This window comes from Nesoenas mayeri (genome assembly GCF_963082525.1).
Source record: "Nesoenas mayeri genome assembly, chromosome: 4".
In the NCBI taxonomy this organism is placed as follows: Eukaryota; Metazoa; Chordata; class Aves; order Columbiformes; family Columbidae; genus Nesoenas; species Nesoenas mayeri.
This window is the reverse complement of record NC_137540.1, coordinates 43,780,220-43,803,937: the sequence shown is the minus strand read 5'-3', so window position 1 is coordinate 43,803,937 and position 23,718 is coordinate 43,780,220. Positions and strand designations below refer to the sequence as shown.

General features: G+C 43.5%; 1 protein-coding gene across 2 annotated transcripts in view; it reads left to right on the top strand.

Moving 5' to 3' along the window:
* Positions 1-5,198: 5,198 nt before the first annotated feature.
* The window catches only part of ACSL1 (acyl-CoA synthetase long chain family member 1), a 41,925-nt gene continuing 23,405 nt past the window's right edge, over positions 5,199-23,718 (top strand). For both annotated transcript variants that reach the window (XM_080344174.1, XM_080344173.1), the window contains exons 1-4: positions 5,199-5,315; positions 14,410-14,637; positions 22,900-23,014; positions 23,407-23,471. In XM_080344174.1, the coding sequence (XP_080200300.1) occupies positions 14,443-14,637; positions 22,900-23,014; positions 23,407-23,471 (375 nt within the window). In that variant the 5' untranslated portion in view covers positions 5,199-5,315; positions 14,410-14,442. The remainder of the gene's footprint in view (positions 5,316-14,409; positions 14,638-22,899; positions 23,015-23,406; positions 23,472-23,718) is intronic.

Below are 23,718 nucleotides of genomic sequence, written 5' to 3'. Positions count from 1 at the left end.
TTTGTGTTGAACATGCGCTGCTGACTGTAAACTCTAGCTAATAAAACAACTTACTCCTTTTGTCACCCAGAGAATATTGTGCTCAGGATATGTTCCAGACGAAGAGATGGTATTTTATTTTTTGACACAGGCACTTCATTTCTCAGTTGGAGTTTAAACATAATAAATATTTAACTTCTAAGCTTTCTTGCTCTGGTTATTTCTGTGTAATATTTTACTTAATATTCAGTAAACAAACAGAACTTTATTGTCCGTTTATGTATGTCTGTAATGTAGCTTTATACATTGCAGCTTCTGTTCTCAGTAGATTTTAGAAGAATGTAAACTTTTATCTTTTTTTTTGTGTGATGCCTTTGACCCTACTCCAAACAGTAGATATGCAGTGGAATGGTGATTGGGGAAAATATTTTACAAGAAAAGTGAACAAATGGGTATAGTTGGCTTGTTTGCATTGTGCTGGCAGAAACAAACAAGAGAACATCCTTCTTATGTGTGTGGTTTTACTGAAATAACTTTCACGTTTGAAAAGCTTCATGCTGGTTGTTTGGATGAAGCGAGTAGTAAACTTGCTAGTAGTCTTGCACACATGTACCGATTGCAGGAGGAAGGAGGGAAATACAGCCTGTGAACCAAAGTTCAGAGAAGGAAAAAGGACTGGTGGCAAACAAACTGGCTTTAACACAATTTAACCTGCTGATGCTTTATGCTGGCTTTTCCAGTCCTGTGCCATTACATATGTACCTTGTCATTTGAGGAATAACATTCTTGTGAGCCTGACATTAGCAAGCTGAATCAGTAACAGCCAGGTTGTCTTCTTTTTACTGGACAGAATACTATTTCCACAGGACTCCTCTATCTCTGTCGTATTCAAACTGGCTCCTCAGTGCTATGGGAAGGGCAGTTTCTGTGTGGTGAGTGTGAATGAAATGGGGACTTTGTCAGTTCATACAGCTGCTGGACATCAGAAGATCCCAAACCATAAGCCCATGTATTTATCTTCAAGGGAGTAGGGAGCAGAAGAAGGAGAAATATGTGATGAAGACAGTAACACAAATTGGAAGAAATGGTAGGCATAGCTGAAATATCCTTTCTGTATTAAAAAAAAATCCACAAAATCCTCAAAATCCAATGAAGTAATTACATGTTTGAAAACATGATTGTTATTTAAGCTGATTTTCTAGTTTTGCTTCTATATTTTTCTGAAAAATCTCTCTCTATATTTGTGTATATATGTATATATGCATCATATCTCTTTTCTTGTTTGCAATAGAAGTTTTGAATTTTTTTCCGGTGCTTTTATACAGGAGATTTCATAAACACTGTATTTTTCTGGCTAGATATCTCAGTGTTTAGAAGACCTATATTTCATGGAACTCGTTACATTCATGACTTCCTTACTTGTGTATTTCTAAGTTGAACAAATTTTTAAGGTAACATAACAAGTGTGACCAAAGCCTGGTTTAGGCTGGCCCTGGGCAGGCTTTCATCTGCCAGCACAGCTCCTTCATGACATCAGGATGTTTGAGTTTCCGTTCAGTTGTTTATAAGGGAGACAGATGACTATGGTCTTCAGGAATCCCCCCAAATATATTTCTCTCTCTGAACTAGGACAGATTTTCTTATTTCTGGGAGACTCTTACCTTTGGGATATTTGCTGTTGTGCTCAGTACAATGTGTTGTTTGTTCAGGTGAAATGCATCTATATAGTGGGATAGACCTGCCGTGTATTTCAGTGAGCAGGGGGTGCACTGGTGTCACTGCCAGAGCCCTGGGGACACCTATAGACCTTAACGTCTCTGAGCAGCCTCAACTGGGACCCCCACCCACATCCCTGCCCAGTGGTCCAGGGGCTCCACTTAAGCTCAGGCCTGGGCCACGCCATTCCTAGCCCTGTTCCTTGCTCTCCCAGCTGCTTGATTTGTTTTTCCTGGATGGAGCCTGAAGGCACATTGCAGGCAGCTTGCCTTCAGCCCTGTCTCCTGGATGAGCCCTAGATATGTCCTGGCCTTGTCTTCAGTCCTGGTGTGGGCTCCTGCTGTTCCCAATGGGTCTCTGTGTGGATCCCAGCCCTGACTCATTATCTCAATTCGCTGGGGGCTGTCAGCAGAGGCAGTTGGTGTCACCTACATGGGTACCCTGGGACTGCTCCTCAGGGGAGAGCCTCGTCTCTGCCAGAGTTGCCCTCCCTGCTGTGGAGCGGCCACACTCACCCTCCCTGCCATTTCCTATCAGGATTTATTTTTCCTTTTTCAAGTGTATGAAAGTTTTGAATGTAAACCAAACATTATTCCATTTCCCACTAGGAAGAAAGCTGACAAGACATAAGTAACTATGCCTGCTCCACGGACCTGGTAGCTCATGTTTTTTAATTGCAATATATGCTAGACATTTTGAAGTGTTTATTTACATAACGTTTCTTTGTTTTTCTTCTCTCAAGATTCCATACAAGTGTGAGCAGATGCAGATACAGTATGGTAGAAGGCTAGGCAGTCTGGTTTGTATAAAAATTATACACTTGGGATGGCTTTCAAATGGTACACTTGGGATAACCCAATTCAGTAGAGTGATGTGCATCATTTGTAAATCAAGATGAACATAGCTAAGTGATTTTTCTTCTGGCAGACACTTAATTTACATTGTCAATTATAGCCAATGCATGCATATAAGAACAGTACTTCAATATCAATATTATTGGCAAAAGCAAATGCTGGTCCTGAAAATTCTATATTATCCACACATTGCTGAAATGGAAATCCTCTATTGTGGGTAATCTCTTTACAGGATAATTACCCCATTAATGAAATGGTCCTGGGGAGAAGAGGGGTCCAAGAAAGCTTTTTTTGATTTTTCAAGGATCACCTTCTCCAAACTCAGCAGTGGTCCATCCCCATGTACAGGAAACCACGCAGAGATGATCTTTCTCCTCTGCTCGGCACCATAGAGTCCACACCTGGAGACCTGTGTCCAGTCTGGGCTCTCCAGTCCAAGGGAGACATGGACATACTGGAGACAGGACAGTGAAGGGCCATGGATATGGTAAAGAGACTGGAGATTTTGTCATACATAGGGAGTTCAGCCTCAGAAAGGGAAAGCTTGAGGTTAGGGGGGAATCTTGCTGGTGCACAGAAATTCCTGGTGTTGGAGTGGAGAGGAGATGGAGGCAGATTCTTCTTAATGGTGCCTAGTGAAAGGACAGGAGGCAATGGAGACAGACTGGAATACAGGGAATTGCCAGAATCTCCTGTTGGATATTATTATTTACTTATTTGATTTATCTGATGTACTTAATGAGAGCAGATTTCCCTAGTGAAATGGATTTAGAGCCTGTGTGCCCTGTACATCGATAAAAAGAGTTGGTGGCATCTCTAATGTAATTAAAATGCAAATGTAGTTGTTAAAGGATCCCAGCCCATGCTGTTCCCTGGGAGCCAAGTTCCTTACCTCCCCGGTAGATTTTGTTTGTATACAGTGCCTTGTTTTCCTGGTTTCTATATATGTTTTTCTAAGTAGCTGTGTTGAGACTGAGTCCCTCTCTTTTCCAACCAGCTGGAAAAAAGCTGAGAGTAATGTCATCCCTGGGTGTATAATCTGGTGAGTGCCAAGTGGGAGCAGAGACATCATGATACCTGGCATTAGTGAGATGCCTGTTTAAATATTGCATAGCTGGGACTTTTGCAATTTCACATGAATGACATGATTCATGAAAAGATATGTATGAGAAAGATTTTTTTTTTTTTAATTTTTTTTTTTATTTTAGAAACCCTCTTTCCAGTGAGAGACAAGAGGAAATCAGTTCACAGAAGTTTCTCTGAGAGAGGGCTAAAACCTATGGTTTATGGCCTTTAGAAACCCTGATGTGGAGATAGATGTGATAATGAAGGATTAATTAGCATCGTAGATAAAATCATAATGAGTTTTGGTGGCTGGCAGATGGAAGCTAGATGCATTCAGGACAAAACATGAAGTCACCAGTGTCTGCGATGGTGTATTTCTACATCACTTGATTTCTTCATCCAAAACTGTGGATGTAACGTGAAAAATCACTTGTCAGAGTCTGGCCGTGTCTACACGAGGTATGGTGCAACGGGAATAAACCAGCAGAGCCCAACTGCAGAGCAGCTGATCTCCATGCTGCCTGTGCTTTGGGGCTTTATTCAGACTTGCTTTAGTGGTGTGGAGTCTGTGCCCATGAGGAGCTGCAGTCAATCAGGTGCGTTCCTGGATGATGTGATTCCACTTCCTTTCCTGATAAAGGAATTTATTTTGCATTTCTGAGCCCCTCCACAATTGAACCCAAGTGCAGTTAAAAGGGGACTATCAGCAGCTTCACAAGTACACTCCTCTGTGCTAAAAAGTGAATATAGGCTCATTCCTTTTTTAAAAATGCTATTTTGCAGAAGGTCCTATGCTGGCTCTACTCCAGTATAAACTGTAGCATCAGGAGACAGTGGCTACTTTCATGTAAAATAAAAGTACCTCCAGTAATTTGCAAAATATTATATATACATGAATGTATATAGTCGTAACTCATGTACACACTTAACCCAAATACTACTCATGAAACACAGAACTATGTCAATGCAGAGTGTGCAACAAGCATAGCGGGACTTTGAGATTTCCAGGCTGATGATTTACAGGTCGAATGGAGTGATGAAGCACAGGGCCAGCCCAAGGTTCAGGTAACTGTCAGAGGTCACTGATATGACCACAAGAGCCTCTGCTTTATCAGGGTGCACCTCAAACCTGCGGCCCCGTCACAAAGTTCACTGGTGGTGATGAGATAGCTCCCCGCATTGCAACAAGGTCGTTGGCTTCAGCCAGTGCTTTTGTACTGAAACATAACGTCCTTTTAGCCTATTTATATGGATGCAGATGTCTTTTGCAAAGCCCTTGCAAGCTGTCTCCTCAGCTCGGCACGGTGCAGGGTGCTGCGTGCAGTGCCTGTGTTCTGCTCGCTTCCCTCTACGTGCGGGCGTAAGTGACAGGGGAAGTACAGTATTTCCACCCCCCTCACGGGGGTTTTGGATGAATTACTGTAGCGCCGCAGACCGGCGCTGTGACACACCCGAGCGACGCCCCGGGCGACAGGGCCGTTCTGGGCCGTGGCCCCCGGGCTGGGGCGGGGAGGGAGGCGGGCCGGGAGGCGAGGCGGCTGGGGCGGGCCGGGCCCTAGCGCCCGCGGGCGGGAGGGCGGGGGAGGAGGCGGGCTCGGCACACGCACACGCACACGCCGCTCCCGCCGTCCTCGGCTTAAATAGGGTGGCGCCGGGGGTGCCGCGCGGAGTCGTGGTCGCTGTTGCCGTCGCAGCCGGGAGGTGAGCGGGGCTTGGCGGTGCCGCCGCTGCCCGGGGCGGGGGACGGGGCCGCGCACCCGGCCGCGCTGAGGGGCGGGTGGCGCTGCCGCCGGCGCGGGGCCGGGGGCTGTCAGGGACGCGCCGGCCGCAACCTGCCCAGCCGGCGCCGGGGCCTGCGGGAGCTGCCGCCGCCCGGCCCTTCGCCGTGGGGCTGGGGCGGCCTGCGCGGCCGTTGTCACCTGCGGCGCCGGGCGGGCGACGGTGAGGGGCGGCGGGTGCCGGCGGGTGCCGGCGGGGCGGTCCCGCCGCCGGTGCCCTCAGGCTGCCGCTCTGGGTCTGAGGCGTTTTCCCTTCTGCCCTGCGGTGGGATTAGCGTCCCCCGGAGCCGGCTGGGCTCCCACCCGCGCAAAAGCCTTCAGGAAAGCGCAGCCGGCTGCCTCCGGCCTCCCCCCGCGGCTGCGGCAGCCCCGGCGGCAGGGCATTGTTCTGGCTCCAGCGCTACCGTCTGCCCCGGCCCGGCCCGGAGTAAACAACTCGGGCCGCGGGGTGATGTCCCCGGGCGGCCCCGCTCCCCGCGGAGCGCTGCCCGGCCTAGCAGCGTGCGGGGAGCGCGGCGCCGTCTGACCCGGAGGGGTTTAACGTTTAGTTACTGGACCTTGTCTCTGAGGAGGTTGTTCTTACGGGCGTGAATGCAGCATGTGCTTGGAGCAGCCTTTTTTTCTTCTTCTTTAAGCAGTTCAGAGCACGTATGGAAACAGCATGAGGCGAACTGGCCTAAAATGGAAGGTTGATTGACTTTGACTTTGCAGGCCTCCTCTCTGCTGTTAGGTAGGTCTTGCAGTGCTACAGCACAGGAGTTTAGCCTGGTTACACGATGCTTTTGTTCTCGGGTGCATACATTTCTTGTTCCTGTTGAACAGGAATTGCAACACTTGAAGCCTTCAGAATTTCTAAAGGGCATGTCTGTGAGCTGTCTGGGGTGTTATAGTCACTCTCTTTGGACCTAGTAATCCCTCTGAACATATGCCTCGCGTGGGTTAGAGTCTGAGGTATGATGGTCATGTCCTGTGATAGGAAAGACTGACATCTAAAGAAACTGCTGTTGAAACCTGATGATACCTGGGCTATTCCATGTGGTGGTAGCAGACTTTTTTCATCCTTGTTGCTTTAGAGGGAACCCTGCAGTCTGCTGAGCCTGCTCAGGAGTGTTTGTATTTGCCTTTGTGGAACGCGTTCTCAAACTCATGAGCTGAGGTTTCTTGCCTCAAGATACTTGGGTCAGGTTTCTTGGATCATGAAATTCTGAGTGTAAGAAGGCATTTAGTTTATTGAAAAATACCATTCTTTTCCTCTTGCAATAGTAGCACCATAAATAATGCAAAACCTGAGAGACAAAGTTCCTCATGGAACCATAATGCTACTGCCTGATTCTTTGAAGTCCAAGGATATCTAGCTTGCTTGTAGTGGAATATGGAAATGTCTGAGGATGGCTGATAGGGAAAATCTACAGCATGTAGTTATGAGTAGCTGTTATGTGTAGCGTACTCAATTCAAGGTCTTGAGCAAATGGCCGTGGCCTATTCTGAGGACTGCGTGATTATAATGAATCTAAAAGACAGCTTCTAAATTTGGTGGATGCTGTTTTACAACTACAAATTGGCCAATTGGTTGGAAGTAAGTCTTCACTTCTTGAGAAGCAAACCCTCAAGTAGCCTTTTGCTTCAAGGGCAAGTACAAGGTTGGTATCAGAAAAACAAAACCAGTAATTCAAAATGGAAGGAAAGGCAACTTGAAAATACCTATCTGGGTAAGTGACTCTTGTCTCTTGAGTTTCCTTAGCTGACTTTCCTACCTCATCGCTCCACTAGAACTTAATACCTCGTGGGATTTTTTTTTGAGAAGATAGAGGTGAGCTATACCTTTTTTATCATAGGTATGTTAACCTCCAGTGGGGAGGGGCAAGTGGTTTCTTTTCTCTCCCTCTTTCCCCCACAAAAAAAGACCACTTTGACTAATGTGAGCAATAGCAGATAATAGTAGGTTATTGTATTTTGCTTGTTTTTTCTAAATCATGGTACTACAATTGATTGAAATGGGTAGACTCAAAATGTCTAATAGCACCAAATTTTTCAAAAGTGCAGCAGAGAGGGAGAGAGATTCTGGCCCAGAGGGATATATTGTTTGATAAATTTGGCTTTTGGTAGTCCTATGAATAGACTGCCTGCTACATCCTACTTCCCTGCTGTGCTAAATTACAAGTTCAGATATGTTAAATATTTTAATATGTTAAATGTAACCAGCGATAACTCCCCAGAAATCCTCACAAAGAGGACGGGAGGTGATTTGTTCATTGGTAAGTGGTTTTGCATGGGAGTTTACAATACCATGTGGCTCTGGGAAGCCCTGCTGTACAGCATTGACCTTTAGAGGCAGCAGGCTGAACCCTGGCTGCAGATGGGGGCCTTGCATTTCTGCAGATCCCGCCTGACTCCTGAAACAAGGACATTCAATAACACAAGGCATCTGCTTTCTCTTGCTGCCTTTCATGTTGGGAGATATTAATCTACAGAAAGTAGAATATGATAGTAAAATGCTCCTCTTTGGTTAGGATTTGAAGCTTAATAGTACTGGTAGTTTGTCCAAAACTGACTGAAAACAGCTTGCATGGTTTCTTAGCGATTTAGAGGAAAGACAGTTTCTGTAGTTGGACTGTTCAAGGCTTACAGCAGAAGCACGTTATTCTGTTTGCAGAAAAGGACTTCTGGCTTTTCATATGAATTATTGTTCCTAAACCCAGAACTCTGAAGATTTTTACTTTAGTACTACATGTGCCTTGTTTCCAAAACTCTGCCTCTGCAGTTGGGATGCATTAATAGCCTGGTGAGGATGGACTGACTTCCTAGGAAAGCGAGAAGAAAATGCTTACTCTCACAGACTCAGAGGAAATACAGGGACACTTTAATACCTGAGGTCAAGGGGTTGCTTGGTTTGTCATACTCTTTCTTGTTATGCTGGTGTTGGGAGGTCACTCGGTGAACCAGTTGCTTCTCCTAAGCACTCACTGCTCTGTCTGGTCTCATAGTTTTAAGGGTTATGTTTTGTAGAAGATCCTTCTGACTGTAAACACTATCCAGTGTGATGCAATGCAGCTCAGTGTGCCTGACACAGGTTGTCTTCTGCCAGATTTCAGGTGACAGAAGTATGAGTAAGAAACTCATTCTTGCAGAGTTTCAGATGAGCACTTGAAGCATGCATTAACTTGACGTTGCATACTAGGCTTTCTGAGCAGTAGCTTTGTCCTGGGAGGAGTAGAATGAATAAGTTGGTATGATCTACTCAAGCTGTTAATGTCACCAGAAAGCTGCTGGTTTGTAGCAGTTTGCATCTGTAGGGTGATCCTCATCTAACTGTAGTTGGATTGAGGTTAAATTAAGAGTTGTGCTGTGATGTACTTGCAAATCAGAGTTGTAGGGTTGCAGTTCTAATGGATGGTAATTTAGGCTGCAAGTAGATATTTGTAAGCATCTTTGAAGATGAGAAGCTGATAAGACTGTTTAGTGACACGCGTGTGTATAGGTATACGTCAGAGGAAACTTAAATTGATCACAGTCTCAAAGGTTTCAGTGGGAAGTATTGGTTTTCCTTGGGTTACCGAGTGGTGCTGAAGGACTGTAGTTGCACAAAAGGCATTGAACAGATTCTTGTCACGTGGTTGAGCTTCTGAACTTGAGTAAACTCCAGTGACCTCATTGGTGTTTACTTGGATTACTTGTAGGACATCATTAAGAGGCAAGAATCCAGGTGTTGTTTCACTTTATTGCAAGAGGATTGTAGCCCAATGTCTGAGGACAGAGCTGTGACTTTCCGTGTTGATGGGGACAGAGCCTTGACACTTCAATATCAGATGTAGTGCTCCTTAAAGGCTGCAGTAAGAATCTTAACTTCAGTTACAGCTTATGAAATACATCACTATGGCCCATCTGATGGGGCTGAATCTAGCTTGTAGGCAGCTTCCCTCTGGTCCTGCCTTGCCCCAAATGCAGGAACAGAAACTGAACCAGCAGAGGCAACCTGAGCCACCACATGATGCCCTGTGGTTGCCCAGAGCCAGACTGGGGAGCTGAGTACTAAGGACCTGCTGGATCCTCTCTTGTGCATGGAATGGGTTCCTCACTAACAGCTTTTTAGTTCCTCCCTCTTTACTGTTGCAGGAAAGTGAATCTGTCAGTTACTGCTTTAAAAGGAGGATTTAGAGCTCTGAAGCCTGGCTGAGTGATCCAGGTGATTCTGGGTAAGATATTTAGTTTTTTTAATTTAGGATGGTGGGGTGGAGGAGGAGGACAGAGGAGTGGATTAAAAAGTTCAACAGTACTTGATTTGTTCAAGAAAGTCCTTTGTGGCTAAGGAGAGACTGTCATGTCTTACCACAGGAGATATCTTGCTGTTGTGTTCGTGTTATACAGGACTTAAACTGAGGATTCTCCTTAGAGTCTCAATTACCTATGCTCTTTTGCTATATCTTGAGGGTGTTTGTGGTTTCCTTGGTGGTTACAGTTTGGCTCTATCAAACGTGGTTGCAAGACCTCAGTCAACTTATTGTCTTGACTGCATGGTGGAGGAAGAAAATCCTGGGAAGACTTGCATGCAGTGTTTGGAGTGGTATGCTTAAGGTGTAGTGTTAAAGTGTCTATTCCTTACCCCAGCTGTACTGTCTTGTTTCCTTCTGGGAGCTAATTTCTGTCTGGTCGCCCAGGTGAGAGTTTATCTAGCTGAGAATTAGCATCAGAACTAGCCAAGCAAAATGGTGTTGCCCAGATCACCTCCCTAGTGTGACTGCACAACCAGATGAGTACTTGGCCAGCATGAAGAGGGTTGTGGGACTGTGTATCTGGCATAGGTTGGACTGTCTCAAATTTAAACTCATTGTAAATGCACTCTGAGATTAGGTTTATGCATTTTATTCAGACAAAAGGATTTCCTTTGTTAATAGCCAAAACTATTCACACCCTCTTTTATATGAAATAAAGGAGTTAGAACATGATTCTGCACTTGCTCTTTCAAAGGATGAGTGGAGAAAGACTTAAGTAAAACAGAGATCCATGGGAGCTATGCAGCATAATCTGGAACAGTAAGAGAACAACAAACTGCAATGGCAAGTAGCTTTCAGGATAACTGCAAGGTGTATGGGTGGCATGTGGGTTCTAGCATATGGTAGTGAAAGCATCCTAGGGCCATATTGCTCATAGTAAGAGAGAGGCAACTTGTCTTGTGGCTTTCTTCTGCCTGTCAGAGCCTGTGGGAATAACACAATCAATTCTTTTACATCATGAGGTGGGCCTGCCTTTATGGCAGGCCACCGCAGTGCTGGTGTGCCATTCATCTAAATATTAGGAGAGAGAGGAGGAGAGGCCATTGGTTCTTGGGGTTGTTTTCTTTGCAGTACAGAAGCTGACGACTGCTCTCCTGTTCACTTCGTTTGCGCTCGAATGATGTCTGGCTATGGATAGACAATAGGCAGGCTGCTGCCCGCTGTAAATAGCCCATTGTATGTCCAGAGTAGGAGCAGCAAAGAACCGCAGAGTCCTGCCAAGTTGCATCGTTGCCTTGAGATACTGGCTCTGCTGTAAAGAATGAGCTTTGGGTCCTGTGGGGTGCGTGTGTGTGAGCAGAGAGAGCTGGCTTTGTCTGAGCCTTACAGAACTCCTTAACTGAATTGATACGATGGTTTTGTGGGCTGGATTTTGGGAGCTGCTGTTTCTGTGGAGGTGGCCAGGACAGGTAGTTATCTGTGAAGCAGTTTTGCCCTGTTATTAAAACCACTTTCCCATATCTGTCTGGTATTGTTTCTAAACTTATGAACAAACCAAGGTCTACTGGTTGCATTGAGGAAAAAGTGCTTTTGACCTCGAATGTTGTGGGTTCTGCTCCAAATTTTTTTGCTACATGTAGCAACCTGAGTATCACAGACTGGTACTTCTCTTGTCTGGGATCTTCTTCCTTGGCGTCTTCAGCTGTGACTTCCAGTCATTGTTTATGTCCTGTCTCACACTGTGGCTGAGTTTCTGAGTCTGTTTCTTGTGGTCCAGATCCTGTCTGGATGAGAAGCAGTTGCACGGCCTGAGTTTGTGAAGACAGTGTAGCTTTCTTGTCTTGAATGAACGGATTTAGCCGGGTCCTTCCTTGAGGAAAAGGACTGAAAGCCAGATTCTAGCTCCATTGGGAAGATTGTTGTATCTCAATCTGAAGGCTCTAAACTGCTCTGCTGGGTCACATTAAAGACTCTAGATGTCTGATGGGATTGGAGCATGAGCCAAGTAAATACTGAGAATGGATCAAAGAAGGCTGGGAAGTGTTGAAGCCTCCTTTCTTGATGGGGTGCATTTGGATGCATATGCTAAGAATATGAATTTATTCTCCCTGTTGCATCTGGCTTTGTCTTAAATACAGAAAACAAGTTGATATGACGTAACACATAGTGCTAAAGCTGGAAATTGCTTAGTGTTGCAGAAAGCTCTATCCTAACCTTGTTTTTTGTGCTGATGAGGCAGAAGACACCTCAGAAAGTCATCCCTCAATATAAACCTAAGCAGTAAAATGTATCATTAGGTATCTGGAAACCTGCAGTATAACTGCTCAAGAAATGCTTTGTGTTACAGGCTGCTCTACAAACAACTGGACAAGCAAATGACAAGTAGTGATGTCCATTTCTTTTCACCTAGGCTGAAACCTGAGCAGCTCCATGACTATGATGGGACTTTCATGTGAATGAACTGATGATGTTTACATCAGTTCTTGTTGGCTGTAATGGCATCACAGCCTTTTGATAGAGTAACTCTCTAATTACATTGCATTCTTAAATCATATAGTGTGTGTGTGCAGGACACATGACAAATGCAGAGAGGAAAACAAGTATCTGTTGTTTTAAAAGTCAAAGGTGCTTATTGCGGGTCTTGAGGAGCAAAGAGCTGAGTTTGCTCTTAGTCCTTATATGCATTATAGCCCCCTTTTTCCAGTTTCATAACATGGTTTCTATGATATACCCAAAATTGACTTGTAAGCGAAGACTTCCTTGTTGGAATGACTTTATTCTCACTGTTCATCTGTGTATATTAAAACTTAAGAGGGAAATTTTGTGCCTGCAATGCTAATGAGCGTGATTTGATGCATAAAAAGCAACAGCATAGTAATCCTAACTATTAAGTTGCTAACTGATTTTTTTTTTTTTTTTTGAATGCCAAGGGAAGATGAAGAGATTCCTCATAAATATATTTAGTTCTTCTCTACCTTCCATTACTACAGCCTGATGTATTGTTGATTTTGAGCACAGCCTGCTGTGTGTCACAGTGCAAGTAACCAAACGGCATTTCTGTGGTGGACCTGTGCTGCCTATCTAGGTGATGCAGCCCTGTACCCTGAGGCTGTGCCATAAAAGCAAAGAGAAGTGGGGGGGGAGGGGGTAGTGTGTGCAGTCTGGGGAGTGCTCAATGGGCCCAGGACCCTTCCAGAGATAGAACTTGATTCCATCCTGATGCTGCCCTCATCCGTGACCTTACTTCAGCCTGTCCTCCTGCTAACATTGTGAAACTATGGGCCCTTTGAACTGTTTTCATGGCTTTTTTTGGTGTAGCAAATCCTTGTCCAAATACTGGTTAGACTTTTTGTGAACTAGACAACTCTACTGTTGCCTGGTTGAATAACTGGTTGCTGCAGTGAAGATTTCAAGGGCAGACTGTAAACTCTAGAGGTTTTCCTGTAGAAAAATGAAATCTTAGCCTGGTGTGGTTGGTTTTAAAAGCTAATAAGCATGTCATTCTGCCTGTTTGGATTTCTGCATCTCCTACGCTGCCATCCTGCAGCGGCATATTGTTACACAGTACATTCTAGCTGTTCAAACACATATTTTGAACATTCTTTAGGTCTTTTGTTTGATTTTTATTGTCCATAGAAAACAACGGCTGGACCTAAATTACCCAAGTAAATACATCTCGGCTCTTCAAGCAAGCAGGAAAGTGTTGTTTCCCCCAAGCCCAGCCGGACAGCCGCCGTTCCCAGGCGCCCCAGGCGCAGAGGCTGGGCTGGTGACAGGCGCTGAGCGCCCCTGCCAGCCGGGCGGGCAGGGACCTGTCAGCCGGCGGTGGGGTGACAGGCAGCGGGTTGCCATTGGCCCCCGGCAGGCCGGCTGCCTGCTGTTCACCTTTCACCTAGTGGGCAGGAGCTGGTGGATTTGGCATGTGACAAACGTCCCAGGAGACCTTGGCTGTAGAGGAGAGCACCAGCTGAGCCGGCTGCAATCCTTTTTTTTGTTTTTCTTCCCCCCCCAGCTGGTTCTTGCTCTGGAATATCCATGTCAGCAAGTGCTGGTGGGGGGCTGCCTCTTTTGGCTTTTCCTTCTCTGTGAACATGACAAATCAAATGTGCTTCCTGTGTTTGATTGTATTGCTGTGCACTGCTCCCTGGGCCTCCTGAGATGCTGCGTTGCTCTGCCTTATGACCAGAGAGAAATTACTGGCATGGTGCTGGGTGAAATAGGAAGCTTGCTGTGAAGGCAGCTTGCTGTAGTGAGCTTTCTGTGCACAACTGAAGGGAGAGTAGAAAAGAGAGGTAGTTTATCTCACCAGACTTAAAAGATGAAAATATCCTGTTCTTGCTATGCTATGATAGTGTTAGGATGCTCTCTGTTGGGTTAATGCAGGCAAGTTAACACGTTACAGCCCTGTCCTCCCTCTCCCAGACTTCCCTGTTTGACACTCACTGTTTAAACAGCCTTATATTAATAGTACAGCTACTCTACAAATAACTGTTTTGCATTTGTGAAAAGCTGTCTTTCAAAAAAAAAAAAAAAGGGCAAAAGTTTTGTTAAAGGTCAGTGTCTGTTAAAAGCAATATGAAGACCCCACAGAAATTGCCTCTTGTCAGCTCTGCTTGTTTTCCTAGAGTATGAACCAGTAATGACTTGCTTACTCAGTCACAGCACAGAAGTCTGAAGGTATTGCCTGCCCAGTAGCAGATCAAATTGTTTTGATAGTTGGACAAAGCATACATCACTCTCCTGCAACAACAGTGAACTGAAAGGGGATTTCAAATCTTTGTGTGTAACTCTCTCTCATATCAACAGGTTCCAACATTGGGAAAACTACACTGAACTGCAATGCAAGCACATGAGTTGTTTAGAAACCTACGAATGCCAGAACTTGGGGATGTCAGACAGTATGTGCGCACCCTTCCGACAAATACGTTGATGGGCTTCGGTGCATTTGCAGCTCTCACAACCTACTGGTATGCAACAAGACCAAAAGCACTAAAACCAGCATGTGATCTAGCAATGCAGTCCGTGGAAGTAGAGGTAAGTGTCACTTGATGGATGCTGTCGTTCTCTGAATTTTGAAGCCTGAGGCAGCACTGAGGGAGACCAAACACTGATTTACTTAAGAGTGTTTCTAAACTTGCATTTTCTGGGGAGTATATTTCAGGGCGCGCTTTTTTTTTTTTTTTTTTTCCTGAAATATATCTTGAACTCAGTTTTTTGACTTTTTGAATTTGAAAACCAATTTGAGGGTTGAGGTCAAAATGATAGTAACTAGCATGAGAGATAAAGACTTTCTGCTGAGAACTGAGCTGCCTATCTGACTGGTGGTAAGGAACTTGTGAATGTTAGAATTGCCACAGTGTAGTTTTCAATTCCTCACAACATGTTTAGGTGATGACCTATTAGATTAGGTGTTGGGGTCAGAGTATGTATGTGAGTGTGCACTGGTTAGGCTAATACTTTTCTGTTATAATATTTAGTTTATAATAGCTGACAGGTGAGACTTTATATTGGGCTACAGGCATGAGGTGGGTACTAACTGACCTCAGATGATCTGTGGAAGATATATTAGTCCTGCCAAGAGAGAGATCACAGCCACAAAGTAAGTTGAACTTAAAGCAACCACCTGCTAAACTCTGGTCGTGCTAGCTTAGCTTTTGTCTTATGCTTTTTAGAGGCAGAGTTGCTGTTAGGTGGTGTGTTTTTAACGGTGAAGTCAAATATGGAAACAGTCTGACTGGGAACTGTTGCTTAGAAGCAAATATAAACAACAGATTACATGGTTAGTGTTTCCTGAGCAGCATTTATATCAATTCCTCTATTCAAGACAGAGTTGAGATTTTACCACTTACCTCATTCTTTCAAGAGTGTCTCTGTATTTCTTCAGGGCAGGTAAGGTGCTTCGTCCTTCTGAAGAAACAAGGCAGCTCTGGAAGGTTGTGATCTTTGAGAGATATGTAGAAAATGTAGGATTGTAAGGCTGACAGTTTCTTGCATTACTCTTGCTAGTCAGAAGCTACCACTATAGATTTTCTTTATACTTCCAACCAAAATTTCCCATTACAGCACATTCTTCTGTGTGGATAAACACAGTCTCTAGTTTTTCTGTATCAAATGCAGTTAATATGACATCTTGTGCTTAAGAGTAGATGTGACTACAAACTAATGTAAGTAAATGTGGCAGGTAAACTGTAGTTTACCTGTAGGTAAACTTCCATGAGCTTCAGCAAAGCAAACTCCTGTCATAGCCTCAAATCAGGCACTTTCTTTGCAGTGTTTCATGATACTGAGATTAAAGAATAGAGCATTAGTTGGCCCCTCCATTCAAAAGTTTAGTTAGTACCATTTATTTACTAATCTTCCTAGTCTGGTGTACAGTAAGCTTACTGACTTGTCACACTACTATAGCAAGTAATGGTCTCCTATTAGAAGCACACAAAGTGGAAACAAAAATATGCTCTGGCAATGAGATAATTGCCCAAAATACCTCTTCTCAAGGAACATGTGTAGAGTAAGGATCCAGAGGTTAGATCTTAATCATGTTGGTGACCTTTTCCAATCCTGACAGAAGACACTTAAGACAGTGGGTGGAATAGTCTTGTAGAGCAGCACGTGTTGGTGATGGGAATAAAGTAGTAGTGAAAGCTTTCCAGCTGTGGAGGGCCTCACTAGTCAGTGTAGACTTCAGCAGATTTGGAGGACCTTGTATTGGAAGGTAGTAAAACAGTGGCTCTTAACTGGCCTTAAAACAAGTGACAAATGTTTATTTGCTTGAGACTCTTGACAGCAGTCTCAGTTCACTGCCCTTACCTCTTCAAGCTAAATTGCTTGTCGCTGCTAGATTCTGTGACTGAAATAATTGTTTGGTGTAACGTAATACTTCATTAAACTACTTAATGCATCATTGATCTATATTGTACTACGTAATTAACATCAGCGCTCTGATCAGAGCAAGATAGGTGTAACTGTTATTTTTCATTGCCTCTTCAGAAAAACATTTTAATGGGAAGACTGAACAGCAGTAAAACTTAAATGAAAAACAGCTGTGTTAGCATGTCTTGGTGATAAAAGAACTCAAACTTTGAGAAGATTTTGAGATGAGCAATATCTATTGAGTTTTGTTTATTGACTGTTCGGATGTTGATTTGAGTGTGGGTGTATGGCTGTCAAATATAGTAAATCTTGTTTTAAAACCCCAAGTACTTCTGTTGGCTCAAGTTCTGCTAAAGCCTGTAGGACAACATACAAATATACTAGGAGGTCAGCATTTTCTATTAGTAAGCACTTGGGTTTATGACTCTGTCTGTTTTTTTTTCTTACCTTAATAAAAGACATTCAAATATGGGAGAGGTATTCAACTCGGGAAAACTTTTAAACCTACTTGCATTCTCCTGATGCGTTACCCAGAACTCTGGCTTCCCTTGTCTTTCAAGAATCGCTTGATTAAACATAGACTTGTCTCGCTACGAAGTGACCAGTTTTATCTGTTTTGTGCTTACCTAGGGATTAGCATGATTAATTACACGACTGGTTTGAAAACTCTAGTTTATACTTCTTGCTGCTCAGAATAGACCTGTGGGTGACCTAAGCACCATTCGCTAGTGTACCTGCCCTCTCAGGAAAATGGAAATTGGGTCTCTTTCCTCTGAGGTGTGGTGAAGCCAACGGTGTGTCCTGGCAGTACCACTAATCCTATACAGCCTGGGTAAATGAGAAGCCAACCTGTGACTTGAGCAAAACCAGCTATCTTTTCTGTGACCCAAATAGGCATTAATAGAGTAATATACACCTCTGTTGTAGAATAAGTGTGGGTTTTTCAGCTGTTGGTATTCTGAACTAATGCCAAGGTTTTCACTTAATGTCCAGCACTTGCTGTGCAATGGGTCAGTTCCTTGCAACTCCTGAGCTGCTGCTGCAAGGGCTGCATGATGTGGGTAACCAGAGGCTGTTCTCGCATTAATAAGGTTTTACTGCCTTTAGTCCATCCATTCTCTCATACATGTTTTAAGATGGATTGTCACTTCCATGGAAGAAAAATATCAGATACTGCTCTCAAGCAATACAATATTAAAAGGGCTAGGGAGTAAGAAATGTGCTCCAAAAAGGACATGGCATAAGGCAGTTCCTCTACTGTCTTAATATCTAATCTACCTGTTCATTAATTATAATAATTTTCAACTATAAATAAGCTCCTACTTACTTCTTACTTTGACTTATTTCCTTGGCCTCTAACGAAGTTAAATGAAGTCAGTGACTGCAGTAGGGTTTCTACATGTTCTGATAATAAATCTTTGTAACTTTATATGGGAGGAAAAAGATCCTGTTTACTGCTCTTCAGGTCACTTCCTATCTCTGGAAGGCTTTGATTTGGTAGGCCAGCACCCAGTGACCCATGTTTAACCATCGCTGAGTGAGTGTGAAGATTGCACACTTAGTTGAATATGGGTACCAAGAGTTACTGAAAGTATCAGCTCTTCTAAAGTAAATGGCACAATTAAAATATGTGGACTACAATCTTTAAAGTTTGCATACTACAGTTACATTTCACTGAAATAAACCCTGTAATCTTGAAAGCTCCCAACCTGATCTCACTTCAGGGGAACATCTCAGAGGTATAGGTGAGAAACTTTCAGGATCCACTTGAATCCCTTGTCTGCAGGAGGGGCAACAAGATTAATGAACAGTAATTGTAAACAAAATCTGACTAGTGTGAGACTGCATTGCCGAGACTTGTGCCATATTCACTTGTGCACTATCCTGTTAAGAATTTCAGTGCTACAGTAATGGTAGAAATAGAGCATTAGTTCTGTGTTTTGCAAAGGCTGTGCACCCTTAATGTCTGTAATTGTAGTCACACCTGGGTCTGTCTGCTTGTAGATTGCTCTTTCCATTGGTGATTGACAGCTGAACACCTCTGGCTGTTGATTTGAGTGTGGGTGTATGGCTGTCAAATATATTAAATCTTGTTTTAAAACCCCAAGTACTTCTATTGGCTCAAGTTCTGCTAAAGCATGTAGGACAACATACAAATATACTAGGAGGTCAGCATTTTCTATTAGTAAGCACTTGGATTTATGACTCTGTCTTTTTTTTCTTACCTTAATAAAAGACATTCAAATATGGGAGAGGTATTCAACTCATGAAAACTTTTAAACCTACTTGCATTCTCCTGATGCGTTACCCAGAACTCTGGCTTCCCTTGTCTTTCAAGAATCGCTTGATTAAACATAGACTTGTCTTGCTACTAAGTGACCAGTTTTATCTGTTTTGTGCTTACCTAGGGATTAGCATGATTAATTACACGACTGGTTTGAAAACTCTAGTTTATACTTCTTGCTGCTCAGAATAGACCTGTGGGTGACCTAAGCACCATTCGCTAGTGTACCTGCCCTCTCAGGAAAATGGAAATTGGGTCTCTTTCCTCTGAGGTGTGGTGAAGCCAACGGTGTGTCCTGGCAGTACCACTAATCCTATACAGCCTGGGTAAATGAGAAGCCAACCTGTGACTTGAGCAAAACCAGCTATCTTTTCTGTGACCCAAATAGGCATTAATAGAGTAATATACACCTCTGTTGTAGAATAAGTGTGGGTTTTTCAGCTGTTGGTATTCTGAACTAATGCCAAGGTTTTCACTTAATGTCCAGCACTTGCTGTGCAATGGGTCAGTTCCTTGCAACTCCTGAGCTGCTGCTGCAAGGGCTGCCTGATGTGGGTAACCAGAGGCTGTTCTCACATTAATAAGGTTTTATTGCCTGGCTCAAAACCAGCCAGACCTTCGAGTCCTGAGATTCAGATGTTTTGTGATTGTAATGACCAGAGTTTTTTAGAAAAGTTTGCTGCAAACAGAACTTTCCCTGATGTTGCACAAATATTCTTGGTAAGGACCCTTTGGACAGGCTGTTAAAATATTAGTTCTTGCTGCTCTCAAGCAAAATGTAGACCAATACCATAATATTGCATGGTAGACAGATTCAAACTGGGAGCATGAGGACTAAATTGTCTTCAGCATATCACAGTATGTTTGGGATTGGAAAGGACCTCAAAAGATCATCTAGTCCAATCCCCCTGCTGGGGCAGGAACGCCTAGGTGAGGTCGCACAGGAACATGTCCAGGTGGGTTTTGAATGCCTCCGGAGAAGGAGACTCCACAACCAAACTGAGCAGCCTGTTCCAGTGCTCTGTCACCCTTACTGAGAAGAAGTTTTTTCTCAAATGGAACACCTCTTGTGTTCCAGCTTGATCCCATTACCCCTTGTCCTATCATTGTTTGCCACCGAGAAGAGCCTGGCTCCATCCTCATGGCACTCACCCTTTATATATTTATAAACATTAATAAGGCCACCCCTCAGTTTCCTCTTCTCCAAACTAAAGAGACCCAGTTCCCTCAGCCTTTCCTCATAAGGGAGATGCTCCACTCCCTTAATCATCTTCGTTGCCCTACGCTGGACCCTCTCCAGCAGTTCCCTGTCCTTCTTGAACTGAGGGGCCCAGAACTGGACACAATATTCCAGATGTGGTCTCACCAGGGCAGAGTAGAGGGGAAGGAGGACCTCTCTCGATCTACTAACCACCCCCCTTCTATTACACCCCAGAATGCCATTGGCCTTCCTGGCCACAAGGGCACAGTGCTGGCTCATGGTCATCCTGTTGTCCACCAGGACCCCCAGGTCCCTTTCCCCTACACTGCTCTCTAATATGTAATTTCCTAACCTATACTGGAACCTGGGGTTGTTCCTGCCCAGATGCAGGACTCTACACTTTCCCTTGTTAAATTTCATTAGGTTATTCCCCGCCCAACTCTCCAGCCTGTGCAGGTCCCGCTGGATGGCAGCACAGCCTTCTGGCGTGTCAGCCACTCCTCCCAGCTTAGTGTCATCAGCAAACTTGCTGATAGTACACTCTATTCCCTCGTCTAAATCGTTAATGAATATATTGAATAATATTGGCCCCAGTACTGACCCCTGAGGCACTCCACTAGATACTGGCCTCCAACTAGACTCCGCACCATTGACTACCACTCTCTGGCTTATCTCCTTAAGCCAGTTCGCAACCCACCTCACTACTCTATTGTCTAGACCACACCTCCTCAACTTAGCTGTGAGGATGCTGTGGGAGACTGTGTCAAAGGCTTTACTGAAGTCAAGGCAGACCACATCCACCGCTCTGCCGTCATCCATCCACATATCCAGGTGTATTTCACTGCATCTTTGAAGAAGAATAATATTAAACTCCTGATGGTCTTCCCACGAGGAGCTGGATGTTTTTCAGCAAAACTCTTCCTCTAGGGCTGCTAAAAATTCAGTTAATTTTGCTTTACTTTGAGAAAGAGAATAAAACGAGCAGAACCATAAGTTGTGTATGTTTCCCTTTACTGAAAACTCAGGAGAACTGATGGGCTCTTTTTCAATAGCAATCTGTTACAGACTTTCTGGTGTTAATTTTTTTTTTTCCACCCTGAAAAGGGCAGTGCAGTCAGTCTTGTATCTAAGCAGTGTGCTGTCTGATAAGTCTCATCCTTGAATGTGATTAGTGCCTCAGGCATGGCACAAACTGCTTTCATGCTGCTGAGTAATAGAGCATGTAAACAAAACAGTAGTAGCTCAGGTGAGGAGAAAACAAGTATTTCTTGACTGTTGCTGGGGAACAGCCTAGGATATTATATTTCACCTGAGGAAGGAGTTGTAGCACATCAAACGTGGTATTGATACATTGTACTTGTTGAGTTACCTGTGGTTGCTGTTACAAACTACCTTGTGCGGTCTTCCTTGGATTAGCTCCAGAGGTGGTAAAACTGGGAAAATCTAGAAGCTGATCTTGGTTCTCCAAGATCGGGACAATAAAGCAAGAGTCTTGCACTTCTTTCCAGGCAGAGACATATACTAGTGATAGGTTCATTTCCTATAGAGTGGATGTTGGTCTCAGTGCAAGTATGCTCTTGAATTTCTACGAATTTTTAGAGGTAAGCCAGTCATTAACTTGTTCTGTGTCATGTTCACAGTGTAGGTTTCTGCTTACTGTCAAAGGAGTGGCAAGCACTGCATTACACACAGTGTTTTGCTAAAACAAGTTAGACTTGTTTTAGTGTTAAGAGGTTTGGGTTTGTTTTGTTTGGTTTTTCCCTCTCTGAGGTGCCTTTAATGGGTTATCCCCTTCCTGTGGAGCTAACATCTGCTGCAGATAAATCTGTGTTTACCTAGTTTATACAGGAACAGGTACTCTCTGGTCTTCCAGGGTACTTTGGAAACCGAAAAATAAACCAATGGCTGGGAAGAGCCTGTGATTGCATATGAATAGATTTTTTTGTTTGTTTTTGTTTTGGATGATGGTACAATTCGGGCACAGATTTAGTTAGTCCAGGTATTGACTCTGAGAGATCCAGGACTTGACTACAACCACTGATAGAGAATCTTATGCAATGTTACCCAAGCCCCTCTGTTTAACCAGCTAGGCTCTTCCTGCTAAGAACTTGCTTGTAGGTGTCTGTCATCATAGTAGGACTCATAAATGTCACTCAATAGTACTTGCATTACTGCAGTTTGTGAATCTTGATTGATATGAAATGAGATTATTTAATCAGTCACTCTATAAAAGGCTATGTTAAAATTGTGAAATATTAAATTCTTGTATTGGCATCCAATTGTAGCCTATATAAATGCTAACCTGCTGAAAAATGGTAAATTTTAATCCTTAAGGTGGTGTTGCTTTGACTGCCTCTAACTAGATTAGGAGGAAATCTTTTCTGTAAATGGAACTTTAAATTGGATTATAGGATTCAATTTTTATCTGATATAGTTGTTGACCACCCTTAAAACTGTTTAGGTTTTAAAACCACAGTTTGGAGTGTGATTATGTTTTGTGATCTTAATTAAAAAAATAGATTAGGATCTTAGCATTAATATTGTATCTAGAGAGCCCTGAGGCTGGAGTGATTTATAAAGCTTGATGGAACTAATTATGCTATATACTGCAATAACAGAGTAAAACATTTCTGTGTAGTAAGGAGTGTCAAAGGGTGTTTTTGTAATTCTCATTTGTTCTGTGCTATTATAGGTAGCTGAGGGAGAAGATTTTGCCTGATGGGTTTTTAGTAATGCAGGGAGAAGTCTGACTTTTAAACTGTGTCCTGTGAAACCTTGCAGATCTCTTCCCTGGTGGTGAAAAGAACTGAAGTTCTCTCAAGTAGAACTTGCCAACGCTCATAAGAAAACTTAATGGATGAGATGTTTTTTATTTATTCAGGAAATTCCTGTTCATTTATAACCAACAAGTGTGTCTAACCTTTCTAATTGGTTTTCATAGGGTGGTGAGCATGCTCGAAGGTCCTGTGTTCTTAACAGTGATGAACCGCTGGTTTACTACTATGATGATGTAAGAACAGTATACGATATCTTCCAAAGGGGTGTGCAAGTATCAAGTAAGTCTAAAATTGAGGATAATTTTCGCAACACCTTGTCAAGAACTAAAGGTCTGGGCTCTTTTTGAAATGCAGTTGAGGATAGGGGATGTCTGCCTAGCAATATGATAAATACTGGATGTTAGCTTTCTTGAAGGCAAAACTGTGTTCTCTTGTGAAGAAGAGTTGTGTGAATAAAGTCAGTGCTGTGTCCCTTAGCCTAAACCAACCTTGTTGCCTCTGTGTCCTTCCCCAGCTTCCCTCTCTGCCCCTGCTCTGAACAAAAAAGGTTTGTCTTCTGAAGGTGTCTGCAAAGAATATAGAGGCTTAACACTGAAAGTATAGTTAGTGTGGGATCAGGACAGGGGAGTCAGGGGTTAAATTTTGAGTAACTTTTGATTATCATTTTTTAGGTAATGGTCCCTGTCTAGGTGTTAGAAAACCAAACCAGCCATATGAGTGGATCTCCTATAAAGAGGTAAGTAGTCTCTCTAGACATGCTTTTGCTTGCTGAGACCATTGATACTACATCCAGTATTATGATAAACAAATCTTAATTATTTATAGATATTTCAAAGTAGTAGCAGAATATTGCAGAAAGGTTCTAGTTCCTATCAGAGTGTCTTAAAGAGACAGCCTCAAATACATGCAAGGGGGAGAAAAAGAGTATCTCCTGCACTTACTTGGCTGACTAATGGTTTGATTTTGGAATTTTGGCAGCTTTT